Source organism: Dromiciops gliroides, chromosome 4 (assembly GCF_019393635.1).
Source record: "Dromiciops gliroides isolate mDroGli1 chromosome 4, mDroGli1.pri, whole genome shotgun sequence".
Lineage (NCBI taxonomy): Eukaryota > Metazoa > Chordata > Mammalia > Microbiotheria > Microbiotheriidae > Dromiciops > Dromiciops gliroides.
Genome location: NC_057864.1, coordinates 179,539,259 through 179,553,958, shown reverse-complemented (window position 1 = coordinate 179,553,958; position 14,700 = coordinate 179,539,259). Strand labels below are relative to the sequence as shown.

General features: G+C 37.6%; 1 protein-coding gene across 1 annotated transcript in view; it reads right to left on the bottom strand.

Moving 5' to 3' along the window:
- The window catches only part of BRCA1 (BRCA1 DNA repair associated), a 72,951-nt gene that overhangs the window by 34,750 nt on the left and 23,501 nt on the right, over positions 1 to 14,700 (bottom strand). The window contains exons 9-10 of the mRNA XM_043964359.1: positions 2,915 to 6,313; positions 2,286 to 2,374 (exon numbers count right to left, since the gene is read on the bottom strand). Of these exons, the coding sequence (XP_043820294.1) occupies positions 2,286 to 2,374; positions 2,915 to 6,313 (3,488 nt within the window). The remainder of the gene's footprint in view (positions 1 to 2,285; positions 2,375 to 2,914; positions 6,314 to 14,700) is intronic.

The following is a 14,700-nucleotide window of genomic DNA, read 5'->3' as shown; positions in this document are numbered from 1 at the left end:
ATACCTTGAACTTTAATGTCCCATTTAACCCTGAGGCCTTATTTGTTTCTGGAACTGGAAGCGGCTCATGGAATGCTCAATAATACAGTTCACTACAAACTGCTACAGTACTTAGGCCTCTCAAGGAACGGATTCTAGTGCTGAAAAACCAGCAAGGAAAGCTGTTACTCTCCCAGGTGTCCCTGATCAGTCTTGCACTACAAAGAATTATGAAAGGAAAAGAACAAGTACCCATTTGGCTTTTGCTTCTTATTCACTTGTTGACAGCCAGAGGCAGGCTTAGGATGTAAATTGGGGGTGGGGAGGAGAGGTGGGGTAGAAATCTGAAAAGAGATGCAGGGAGTGGTGGAACGATTCTTCTTTTAGGGATGGGGAAACTAAGGTCCTGAGTAATTCACTTACAGAATTAGATCTCATGGAGGATGGAACATATTGCTGGGGTGTTTTCTTTGAGAGGCAGGATAGCATAGTGGAAAGATTTCTGGGAGTGTCAGGAATCAAATCCCACATCCCTGGTGATTAGTGGTGTGACCTCGAAGAAGTCATATAACCTCTCTGAGCCTCAGTTTCCTTATTTATAAAAGGGCAATAATCCTGTCAATCATACCTATCTGCACAGGATTGTTGGCAGGATCAAATAACTGTTGGTACATAAAGTGCCCTTCAAACTTTACAGTATATTTATAAAAAAAGGGTGAGCTAGATATAATTCTTATTCTCCAGCAGGTTATTCTACCTCCAAGTTTGGGAGCACCCATTCCAAAAGATTCTTTTAAATGATAAGAGAGATTCTTCAATACTGTCTATACCAGATATCTTCAGGATAGAACACTGGTATTTGAAAAAAAAAATTGCAATTGCCTATAAAACAAGGAAGAACACAGGTCCTGGACAGAAAAGCCAGTGAATGTTTTAAAAATTGAAAGGTAAGATGCTTATAAATAGGGAGAAAACCACACAGGTCCCAGTTTAGTATTGTGAGCTAATCAATGTCTCTCTATAGAAGTGTTTGAAAAAAGGTGAGAGTAACTAATACCTTCCCCAGGTTGTGCCTTCGCCCTGGAGAGGGTGTTCCTGTCTCATCTTTCTCCAGGGGTGGGTTCAAGCACCACCTTCCGTGAAACCTTCCCTGATGCCTGCAGCTCAAAGAATTCTCTCTGTCCTCATATTTCTCTGGAGCCTGGTCTGGGTCTTTGTTCTTTTTTATCTCGATTTCTACTTAGGTGGGAGCATTTTCTATCTGTCCCAGCAGGAGATGAGCTCCTTAAAGGTCACAGTAAGTGTCCTTCCTTTTGTCTCTATCACCTGAACAACTTCTCGGTCATTTCTTTGCATCATCTAGCAGAAGGTCCACACATATGAAATGCTTAACAAACATTTGTCAAAACCAATTTGTTTGCCACGTGATCCACCACAAAGGACAATGATAAGACTAATTGATGCTTAATGAATGAATGAATGAATGAATAAAGTGTCCGCTACAGCCCTAGTGTGTTCTATAGGGGGAAACAAAAGATATGGTCAGAACTCCTGCTAATTAAAACTCTTCCATATTTTAGAACAGAACTTACTTGTGTGTGTGTGTGTGTGTGTGTGTGTGTGTGTGTGTGTGTGTAAAGAGAGAGAGGGAGGGAGTCAGTCTGGTGAAGTCCAGGGAACCCTTTTCAGATTTTCTTAATGCATAAAATCAAATACATAGGGAACAAATTATAGTGAAATACAGCTATCAAAATATTTTAAAAGAAACAAGTTCACAGACCTCAGGGCCCTGTTTTAAAAGATGGTCTATATGAGCTGCTGTTGCTGGGGGAAAAAATCATCACACAGTAGCCAACCCTTTGATGATATGCTTCTTAGTGCTAAATAGGACTAGACCTTGGAAAACAGACATGAAGTCTATCACTGGGAGTACTTGTACACTATGTGTTTCCAACCTGATTGTAGCAGACTGAGTCTATACCTATGGCATAAGCTTTGAGAACCCAAGATCACCTTTATGCTACAATGAGATATTAGGGTAGAAGGATAGTGGAAGATTTCATACATATGAGAAATGATTAAAGAGCTATATTTTTCTTGGTTCCTGGACCTAAAACTGAACCAGCTGACAACAAACACTGTTACTCATTGTGGCAGCCATCAGGTTTCTCAAGTAAAGGACAAATGATATGTAAATTAAATATGAAATGCATGACATATATCGTATAGATGAATGCTGACGATACACGTGGATAATGGATACACACACACAAATACAACAGAGATATACAAATAATTTTTCATACCTGAGTGGTTAAAATATCACTCTGAGAGGATAGCTGTGAAATGTCTCCAGGATGGCTTGTTTCACTGTCATACCCAGATGCAGATTCACCTTAAATAATTTTTAGAAAAAAAGAAAATAGATGTAAATTGTAAAACAAGATAACAACATAGGAGAGCACAATGTTTTTTTCTTTAAGTTCCCCAAATGATTTTGGGGGGGAGGCCAATATCATTTTGGAATTTTAATTTTGTACAACGAAACCGAATTTACATTTAAAAACTAAACTTTAAAAGGGATTGTTGCCTTCACCATTTTCTTTCCAATGACATAATGCACACATGCACACAGAGACAACTCCCCTCCCCTTTCTTTTCAGATTCTAAGGCAGGCACCTAAAAGATACTTTTTACAAAAATAGGTCATGATCTCAAGAAATTCTACTACATCTCACTCAAACAGAGATCTGTCCTCTAACTCCACAGTCATTCATTCAAAAATTCTTTCTGCCTTAGGAGAAAGTAGGGCTGAAAGTTTGAAGTTGCTTATCCAAAAAGAAAAAAAGGTGCTTATCCACAGTCATTAAATACAAACATTTAGGTCAGTAGTACAAACTAGACTTCTGCAAACACAAAAGCTTGGGGCCAATACCTAAATTTGAGTCCACACCCCGATCCCTGAGGTGATGATCTTCATCTAGGTCAGTTTCCCTTTCTTCTTCATCTTGGGAAACCCTGGGCATTTCACCGTCACTCTGGACTTCATCGGCTCCAGGCTGACCTCTCCCTTGTTTGGAAGAACCAAACACCAAGGCAGAATCCTTGTCGTTTGCTTTTCCAGTTAAGTCTTCTAATGAATTAGAGTGTGAAGAAAATAAGCTACCAGAACATTCAGATTCTTGGCTGGAATTCTCATCCTGGGATGCCTCCCCAGATAATATCTGAAGACTGTTAGCACCGCTATTTTTGTTTAGGAAGGCTAGATTCTCCTCTGCCTTGTTTGCTGAAAGCTCTATGGCAATAGCTTTATTTTTGGTGGGCTGAGAGGGTGTACTTGCAGCTTTGCCAAATATTAAGTCTTGAAAGTTTGGAAGTTCTTCCTCCTCACTGGAGGCATCCTCTTCTTCTGAGGACTCCAATTTCCGGGCCTGTCTTCGGGATTTCCAAGTCAAATTGGGATTTCTATGTGCTAAAGGACTCAGGCTTTTCCTAGACTGTCTTACCTGAAATTTTTTACCAAAAATAGCAGATTGTTCTTTGATGTCACTTTCAGCAAAGCTGCTGTCTTCTTTGATTTCGCCATCATTGTCCAACAAGTCAGGAGTCTCAGACCAAATCTGAGAAGAATGTTCTAAACATGGAGATGAATCTGTACTGATGGCCTGAGTTAATTTTCCAGTTCCTTCCTTCCCTTTTCTGTTAGACTCTTTGCAATTATCCTGAGGAAAGCTTTGTTGACAGACGTGGGGTTGCACAAGCTTTAATTTGGTTGGTGTATTTAATTCAGATTCTTTGTTTTCACCTTTTTCTGCCTGACTGCCTTCTCCACTACAGCCTATGCCAATAAATCTTTTTAAGTCAGTTGCTTCAGAAATAAATTCTCGGCTGTTACTTTGGCTAACTGGGCTTATGCTGCTTTGGACGAAGCTCTCATTTCCCATAGCTGTTTCAGGGCATGTAGTCTGTTCATCAAGCATTTCTTCCTGGAGGTTTTTTGTATACGTATTTTTACTAGCAGATGACCTTCCTGGAGAAACTGATTGTTTTTGATCAGGAACTTGTGAAATTCCCAGGTTGTTTCCAGCAATGTGTTCACAGTCATTGCCACTACGTAATGGAGCAGCTATGTGACAAAGCCTAGAGATTCCTGCGGTGCTACTTTTGGCATAATCACCTGGCTTCCTCTCCACTGTCTGACAAGCTGTGACTAAGCTCATGACTGCAGACACTGGCTGCACAGGCTTGTTTGAATCTCTGTTTCCCTGATTTTCTTTATCCTGGTCCCCACAATCTGTGGCATTATCTGGACTGTGCTGACTTACAAGCCTGGGGACAGTGCAGGGTTTCATACGTTCCTGCCTTGGGCTGGAACACAGAGCAAATGACTGGCGCTTTGAACGTTTAAAGGTATTCTGCAAAAACTGAGTATCGAGTTCACTATCCTCCATTTCTGTGGCTGTCTCGGAGGCATTTTTAACTTCTTGTCTCACTGGGCTCCTTAAATCTTCTCTGCCACTTTCGGTGTTTTTGGATGAATAACTATCTAAGAGTTCCTTGGAGGTTTCCCCTACTTCACAGTGACTTATAGGAGGACTGGGTCCTGCTTTTGAATGTTGGGGAGGATCAGCTGGAAACAACGAGGCACTGTCCTGAGTATCCCAATAAGAATCAGCAACTTCCAAAGCCTCCGAGCTTCTGTGGGCTCTTTCACCTTGCAGCCCCTCCCTTCCACTTAATGCTACATCTTGGTCTTGGTGTTTGCTGCTTGGGATTGCTTCCAGGCTCCTTTCATCATCTTCTGTGAAACTGCAGCTAGCTAATACCTGATCCCTATCCGTAGTGAGACTGTCAGTAGCACAAGCGGGCACATTTCCTATTTTTAGTTCTGGGAAAACTTCACCGACACAACTTTTTTCTGTTTGGTCATCTTGGGCATTCTTGGCTTTAACTGCAATTTCTTCTGATAGCAGCTGAAGCCTTCTGCTGCGTCTGACTTGCTTCTGTTCGGAACGATTTGCTTTCCTTATCTCTTCACTGCTGGGATAGCTATCGATCTGTAGTTCAGTCTCATTAGAAGAGCTTGGGTTCCTATCAGCTACAAGCTCCAGAGCATGGACAATCCTGGCTGAAGGCTTCTTCCTCAGTCTGTCTTTTTTTGTCATTTTGGCATCTCTACTATTTAATTTGAGCTCCCCGTGGTTCGTACTGCCAGCCACAGGCTCTGTTCCAGTTCTGAAAGTGGATTCTTTCTCTGCAGAGAACTCTGACGCCTGAGCATTTTTCAGGTCCCCTACACGACCATCTAGTGTTTTCTGTTCAGGATGACCATGAGCTGTGTTTATCACTTGGTCATTTTGTTTGCTTTCAAGAATTTGGTCAACAGCATGATTTTTCTTTTCAGGAGCTGTGTGAATAGTTGGAATGTCTGTCTTCCTGATAAAATCCTCAGGCTGTAGGTCAGATATGGTCTTTCTTTTACGCTTTAGTCTGGTTGTTTTGAGAGGCTCTGGAGGGATCAAAGAATCAGGAGCAACAGCTTCAACAAACAAGTTTTCAGTTATGTAACTCAAATGAGAATGGCCTGACTTTCTCCGATAGGTTTTTCCAAATATTTTATCTTCAATATTGTTGCTTTCTGCTGGCCTGGGGCAGCTTCTTTCAGACTCAGGCACGCAGGTAGCATCAGTAGTGTCAGCCACTAGATCAGTCTTCTCAGAAATGCTAGAATTTCCATCTGCAGCATCTGAATGCCCGTCTTCTAAGGCACTAGTCATCTCGGTATCCTGTTTACTGCTCTGATCACAGGAGTAATCAGGGGCTAAAATGTCATCACTTCTGGAGAGCCACTCATTAACTTTCTGAATACTGCTTTTCACTTTGGTTCCAGACAGGCAGTTCTGAGGATTACCTCTGGGGCTGTCAGGATGCTGTGGCTTCTCCTTTAGTTCTTGCCTCTCACACAGATGATGGGCATTCAGTTTATGCTGCTCCTCTGCATCTGGGGTCTTCCCAGAGCTACATATTTCCTTACTTTCATCCAGACTGCTCTCTTGGCTCCTTGCTAAGCCAGGCTGTTTGCTTTCATTACAGAGTTCAGCCTTTTCTACATTCGTTCTGTCTGTGTTGGGCAATAAACTGGTGGTTTCAGGCAGTAATGAGCTGGCACGAGTGTCTGTGCCACATGGTTCCATATTCAAGTTTGAGGAAGAAATACCCTGAGACTCCTCTGGATGTCCCTCAGTGGCATTTTCCTTGTTGATGTGCACATCCTTGGTGTTAGGCTGATGCTGTTGAAGGTTCTTTATGGTCTCCTCAGGTAACTCATACTCAGCTGAAAAAAAAAATACAAAAACAACAAAACACTTAAAGGCTTATGCTTCACTTATTTTAAAAGGACTTTAAAAATCATGCAAATGGCTATCTTCATGGAAAATGGCCTAGAAAGATTAATAAGTCTAATGGAATTGTACATAACATATATAATTAAGTTTGTTTATAGTTTCATTTATTCCCTATTTATTAAGATTCTCATTCCTTTCATTTAAAAAGAGTTAAAATTTAATCCCAGAATTTCTTTATTCCTAAATTGTCAAAGGCAGAGAGAAGCATTTTGGTAAAGAGGGAAGAGGGGCCCAGAGGAGCAGTAGCACTTTTGGTTACAAGGGATTAGGGATCCTGAGGAAACGTATCACTTGTAATCCTAAGAGATCAAGGGTCCTTCCATGGTAAGGACTAGAGTGCAGACCGACAGAGCAGTAAGTACACCTCTCTCCAGCATCTTAAAACTTGAAAACTTCTAACTCCCCAGAACTAGCTCTGAAAACAGCAATGCAAAAAAAGCCTGAAGTTTAGGACAGTGGCCCCTTCCCCTTTCAAAGCTGGAAACAGAGCTCAACTTTAACATATATTCAAAGCTAAGAAATAGATTAGAAAAATGAGCAAACAACAAAAAAGGAATCTGACTGTGAAAAGCTACAAGAGTGATAGGGAAGATCAAGACACAAACTCAGAAGAAGACAATGAAGTCAAAACAGCTACTGAGCAAAGCCTCAAAGGAAAAAAAAAATGTGAAATGAGCTTAGAATTCCTGGAAGGGTTAAAAAATGATTTTGAAAAATCAAATAAGCATGGCAGAAGAAAAAATCAGAGGGAAGAAAATTATGAAAAGGCAATTAACAGGTCAGTAAAAGAGGCACTATGAGACATCAAGAAACAATAAGACGAAGTCAAAAGAATGAAAAACGTAGAAGAAAATGTGAACTATCTCAACAGAAAAACCACTGATCTGGAAAATAGATTAAAGAGAAATAATTTAAGAATTATTAGTCTACTTGAAAGCTATGATTAAAGAAAGAGCCTGGAAATTAAATTTCAAGAAATCATAAAGGAAAGCTGCCCTATTACCCTAGAACCAGAGGATAAAATGGAAATGGAAAGAATCCACTGATCATCACCTTAAAGAGATCCCAAAATGAAAATTCCCAGGAATACTATAACCAGATTCCAGAGCTTCTAGAGAAAATATTTCAGGTAGCTAGAAAGAAACCTTTCAAATATTGTGGAGCCACAGTCAGGATCACATAAGATTTAGCAGCAACCACATTAAAGGAGCAGAGGTCTTGGAATATGATATTCCAGAAGGCAAAAGAACTGGGATTACAACCAAGAATAACCTATCAAGCAAGCAAAACTGAGTATAATCTTTCAAAGGAAAACCAGATATTTAGTAAAAATAGAGAACTTTCAAACCCAGAGCTGAAGTGAAAATTTTACTTCAAGAGAAGAATAAAAAGATGAATATGAAAGAGAAATTATAAGGGACTCAATAAGATTAAACTAGTTATATTTCTATTTGGGAAGATGATATACGTAACTTCTAAGAACTTTCTCATTATTAGAGCAGTTAGAAGGATTCTACATAGAGAGAGGGAGTGGGCCATAAGTCAATTATGTTAGGATGAAAAGAAAATGGATAGGTGAGAAAGAGATGTCCTGGGAAAAGGTAGAAAGGAGAGAAAGAATGGGGAAAATTATCTCACATAAAAGAGGCATGCAAGGAAGAAATTTTACAGTAGAGGGGAAAATTGTAGGGGGTAGGCAATGTCTGAACATCACTCTCATCTAAATTGGTTCAAAAGACGGAAGTAGATACACATACTCAACTGAGTATAGAAATTTATCTTACCCAACAGGGAAGTAGGAAAGGAAGAGAATAAGAGAAAAGGAGTGGTGGGGGTGATAAAACGGAGGGCAAATAAAGGAAGGCTGTAGTCAGAAGCAAAACAAACATTAGAGGGGGAGACAGGATAAAAAAAGAGAGAGACAGGATAATCAGAAGAAAATAGGAAGGAGGGAAATATACAATTAGTAATCATAACTATGAATGTGATAAATTCACCCATAAAATGGAAACATATAACAAAATGGATTAGAAACCAGAATCTAACAATATGTTGTACAAAAACCACATTTGAAACAAACAAACACACATAGAGTTAAAAATAAGGAGCTGGAGCAGAATCTATTATGCTTTAGCTGAAATAAAAAAGGCAGGGGTAACATCTATGATTTCAAAGTCAAAGCAAAAAGAGACCTAATAAAAAGATATAAGCAGGGAAACGACATCTTGCTAAAAAAGGAACCATAGACAATGAAGCAATATCAATACTAAATATATATGTACCAACTGGCACAGCATACAAATTTATAAAGGAAAAGTTAAATGAAGTACAGGAGGAAATAGACAGTAAAACTATACTAGTGGGAGACCTCAACTTTACTCTCTCAGAGTAAAGAAGTAAAGGGGATAAATAAAATCTTATGATAGACCTCTGAAGCAAATTGAATAGGAATAGAAAGGAGTATACTTTGTTCTCAGCTGCACGAAGCACCTTCACAAAAACTGACCAAGTATTAGGGCATAAAAGCCTTACAATGAAATGCAAAAAAGTAGAATTATTAAATGCATTCTTTTCAGATCATAATACAATAAAATTATATTCAATAAAGGTCTGTGAAAGGATATATTAAAATTTAATTGGAAACTAAATAATCTACCTAGGTTACCATACCAATCAAACTACCACAGAATTATTTGATAGAACTACAGAAAAATAACAAAATTCATCTGGAAGAACAAAAGATTAAAAACATCAAGGGAATCAAAGGGAAAAAATGAAGGAAAACAGCCTACCATACATTCTAGATTTCAAACTATATTACAAAGTAGTAAACATGAAAATAATCTAGTAGTGGCTAAGAAATTGAGTGGTGGATCAATGGAGATTAGGTACATAACACATAGTAGTAAATGACTTTAGTAATCTAGTGTTTGATAAACCCAAAGATCTAAGCTTTGGGGTAAAAACTTATCATTTGACAAAACCTGCTAGGAAAACTGGAAAGGAGTTTGGGAGAAAGTAGGCATAGACCAACATTTCATACTGCATACCAAGATACAATCAAAATAGATAAATGATTTAGATATAAAGGGTGATACTATAAAGGTTAAGGAAGCACCAAAAAAAAAAGTACTCATCAGATCTATGGAGAAGGAAAGTTTATGACCACATAAGAGATAAAAAGAATCACAGGAAATAAAACGGATAATTTTGATTACATTAAATTAAGAGGGTTTTATACAAACAAAATTAATGCAGCCAAACACAGCTAGAAGGAAAATAGGAAACTGGGGAAAACACTTTTATATCATGTTTCTCTGATAAAGGCCTCATTTCTCATATATATAGGAAATGGAACCAAATTTACAAAAATATGAGCCATTCCCCAATTGATATGAACAGGCAGTTTTTAGAAGAAATCAAAGGTATCAATAGTCATGAAAAATTGCTCCAAATCACAATTGATTAGAGAAATGCAAATCGAAATGACTCTGAGATACTACCTTCACTCATCAGATTGTCTAACATGTCAGAAAAAGAAAATGATAAATGCCGGAAGGAATGTGGAAAAATTGGGACACTAAATGCATGTGGGGAGAGGGGTCAGACATCTGAGCAGGTTGGAAGACCTTCTTATGCCTAGAGATGTCAGGCCAGTTGAAGGTGAGAAGGAACTAGCACACATCCAGTGAGTGCAGAAGTAGTAGGAAGGAATGCTACTGGCTGGAGAGCTGAGTTTCTGGTTTTGGTTCCAGGCCATAGGGGAGAACTGAAGATTACAGCCACGGAGGGTCCTCAGGGAACAATAGCATTTCCAGCATAATGTGGCTGGGGGCCCTAGCTGTGACTTGGAGGGGGAGAAGAGTGCCAAGGTTGGGCCCTGGATGAAACTTAGAAAATAACAGTAAGAAGGACCTGAGGCCAGAGGAAACATCCCTCATGCTCTTTAGTCATAGACGTGATTCTAATAACAAGCTGCTAAAAGAAAAAAAAAAAATGAGTAAGCAAAGGAGAAAGAATCCAACCACAGACCACAATATGGTGATACAGAATACCTGGGTTCATACACAGAAGAGGACACTGAAGCAAAAAAAAAAAAAAAAAGCCCCTCTTATCTCAAAGAGCAATGCCAAATGGTCACATGCCCCAAAAGAGTTCCTGGAAGAACTTTAAAAAATCAAGTATGAGAGACTAAGGAAAAATCAGAAGGGGAAAAAAAGAACAATCCAAGAAAACCAAGAAAATCAACTGATTAGAAAAAGGGATCCAGAAACTTAAGGAAGAAAACAACTCCTTGAATTGGGCAAGGGGGAGTGAATGATGTCATGATACCAAGAAATAATAAAACAAAGTCAAAAGAATGAAAAAATAGAAAAGAATGTGAAATATCTCATAGGAAAAACAACTGATCTGGAGAACAGATATAATATAAGAATAGTTGGACTACCTGAGAACTATGATCGAAAAAATTATCTTGATACAATGTAACAAGAAATAATTAAAGAAAATTGCCTTGAAATTTTAGAACAAGAGGAAAGAAGAAATAGAAAAAACATACTGATCAGCACCTGAAAGAGAGCCCAAGGAATAACATAGCCAAGTTTCAAAACCCCCAGGTTAAGAAGAAAATATTATGATCAATAAGAAAAAAATTCCAAATATCACGGAGCCACAATCAGAATTACATAAGACCTAGTAGCTGCTACACTAAAAGATAACAGGTCTTGGAACACTACATATCAAAAGGCAAAAGAACTGGGGTTGCAGCCAAAACTAACTTACCCAGCAAAGTTAAGTATAATCCTGAATGAAAAAAAAAAGGGCATTCAATGAATTGACAGACTTTCAGATTTTTGTCATAAAAAGACCAGAACTTAGTGGAAAATTTGACACACATGGTTTAGGAGAACTATAAGGTAAACATCAAAGACCAATTATAAGGGATTCAATAAGGTCAAACTATTTTTTATATGTGGAAATGTTATCAGTATTCTTAAGACTGTCATTAGTACTTGGGTAGATCAAAAGAAAGGTTGGGGCTGAGCTAAGTATAATGGGGTGATTCTAAAAAGCAAAACTGTGTAGGAAAAGGTAAAAAGAGCAATTATCTCATAGAAATGAGGCACAAGAGAAAGACCTGATACAGAGGAAATAGGTGGGGGTAGAGGGCTGGTAGTGCTAGATCCCTACCCTCATCAGATCTAGGTTAAAGAGAGAACAACATAGCTATATCTATAAATCTAGATATCTAGAAGGATATATATTTAGAAAGAAATTAAGAGGGTGACGGAACAGGATAAGGGAGAGGAATTTTAGAAGGGTCTGTAGATTAAGATTTAGGAGGCTGAGAAAAGAGGAAAAGGGAGGAACCCTTAGGGGAGTTGGTATAATAAGGAAAAGGAAGATTAGGGGAGAAGATAAGGGAGAAAAGTCTTTGAAAGGGTATGGATTAGGGAGGTAATAGTTATAAGTAGACTAGAAGATGGATAGGGTAAAAAGAGAGGCTGCTATGACTCTGAATGTGAACGGGATGAATTCAACCACAAAATGGAAACAGATAGCAGAATGGATTAAAAATCAGAATCTGACAATATGCTATTTATAAGAAACACATTTAAAAATGAGAGTTACAGGGCAGCTAGATGGCGCAGTGGATAAAGCACCGGCCCTGGATTCAGGAGTACCTGAGTTCAAATCCGTGCTCCGACACTTAACACTTACTAGCTGTGTGACCCTGGGCAAGTCACTTAACCCCAATTGCCTCACCAAAAAAAAAAAAAAAAAAAAAAAGAGTTACACAGAATTAAAATAAAGGCTGGAGTTGAATGTATTATGCCTCAGCTAATGCAAAAAACACAGAGGTAGCAATCATGTTATCAGACAAAGTCAAAGCTAAAATAGATTTAATTAAAAGAGATAAATAGGGAAACTACATTATTATAAAAGGCACCGTGGATAATGAAGCAATATCAATAAAAAACTTATATGCACCAAATACCATAGCATCTATATTCTTTAAAAAGTTAAATGAATTACAGGTGGAAATAGATAATAGTACTATGATAGTGGGGGACTTTAATCTTCCCCTTTCAAAACGAGATAAATCTAACCAAAAAAGAAATAAGAAAGAAGGAAGTGAATAAAATTCTAGACAAGCTAGATATGATAGATATCTGGGAAGAACTGAATGAAAATAGAAAGGAATATACCTTTCCCTCAACAATACATGGTACCTGCAAAGCCTGGCCAATATTAGCTAGTACTTTATTTAGACTTTTTGTATCCATATTCATTAATAAAATTGGTCTATAATTTTATTTGTTTTCACTTTTCCTGGCTTAAGTATCAGTATCATTTATTTCATAAAAGGAATTTGGTGTATGAGCCCTTCTTTGCCTATTATTCTATGGTCCCTTATTAAATATAATTTTATTACATTGTGGTCTATAAAGGAAACATTCCATCAACATTTAAAGACTAAGTAACTTCAATATTAAATAAACTATTTGGAATAATAGGCAATAAGAGAAGAAAAAGAAATAGGAGGAATAAGAATAGGAAATGAGGTAATATAACTATCTCTTTTTGCAGATGACATACTCGGAAAATCCTAAAGACTCAACTAAAAAGTGAAATAATAATTTCAGCAAAGTAGCAGGATATAAAGTAAATCCTCATAAGCCATCAGCATTCCTCTATCAGCAACAGGATTCTGCAGGAAGAGAAAGCTAGAGATCCCCCATTTAAAATAACTTTAGAGGGGCAGCTAGGTGGCGCCGTGGATAATGCACCGGCCCTGGATTTAGGAGGACCTGAGTTCAAATCTGACCTCAGACACTTGACACTTACTAGCTGTGTGATCCTGGGAAAGTCACTTAACCCCCATTGCCCCGCAAACAAAACAAAACAAAACAAAACAAAACAAAACAAACAAAAAAAATAAAATAAAACAACTTTAGATATTATAAAATGCCCAGGAATACACCTACCAAAACAAACCCAGGATCTATATGAACAAAACTATAAAAAACTTTGTACACAAATAAAATTAGATTTAAATAAATGGAGAAATATCAATTGTTCATGGCTAGGCATGGCCAATATAACAAAAATGAGAATCTTACAAAAAAATTTTTTTTTTTTGCGGGGCAATGAGAGTTAAGTGACTTGTCCAGGGTCACACAGCTAGTGCCAAGTGTCTGAGGCTGGATTTGAACTCAGGTCCTCTTGAATCCAAGGCCAGTGCTTTATCCACTGCACCACCCAGCTACCCCCAAAATTAATCTACATATTTAATGCCACCCCAATTAAATTACCAAAAAATTATTTTACTCAGCTAAAAAAAATTATAAAAAATTTCATTTGGAAGAACAAAAGGTCAAGAATATCAAAGAAACTAATGGAAAAAATGTAAAGGAAGGAGGTTTAGCAGTACCAGATCTTAAACTATATTAAAAAGACAGTAATTATCAAAACTATCTGGTACTGCCTAAGAAATAGGAAAGTGGATCACTGGTACAGAGTAGACATACAATCTACACCAGCAAACAAATACAGTAACCTAGTGTTTGACAAATGTAAAGACTTGAGTTTTTGTGATAAGAATTCATTATTTGGTAAAGTTGGGAAAGTTAGAAAGCAGTTTGGTAGAAATTGGGCAAAGACAAATCAATATCTTACACCATTTACCAAGATAAGGTCAAAATGGATACATGACTTAGATATAAAGGGAGATATTAAAAGAAAGTTTAAAGAACATGGAACATATTACCTATCAGACTTATGGATAGGTGAACAATTTATGAACAAGAGATAGAGAGCATTGTGAGATATAAAATGGAAAATTGATTACATTAAATTAAAAAGGTTTTGTACAAATAAAACAAATGTAGCTAAGATCAGAAGAAAAGCAGAAAACTAGGGGAAAATTTTAAAGACAGTTCCTCAGATACCTCAAATACATAAAAGAACTGTCAAATCTATAAGCAATGTGAGTCATTCCCCAATTCATAAATGATCAAAAGACATGAACAGGCAGTTTTCCAATGAAAAAAATAAAAACGTATAGTCATATAAAAATGCTCTAAAACATTGATTGGAGAAATATGAATTAAAATAACCATGAGATATCATTTTATACCTATAAGATTGGCTAAAATGATAGAAGGGTAAAGTGACAAATGTTGGAGGGGATGTGGAAGAACTGGGACCTTAATTCATTGTTGGATCTGTGAGCTGATCCAACCATTTTGGAGTAAGACTTGGAATTATGTCCAAAGGATTATTAAATTGACTATACCCTTTGACCCAGCTATTA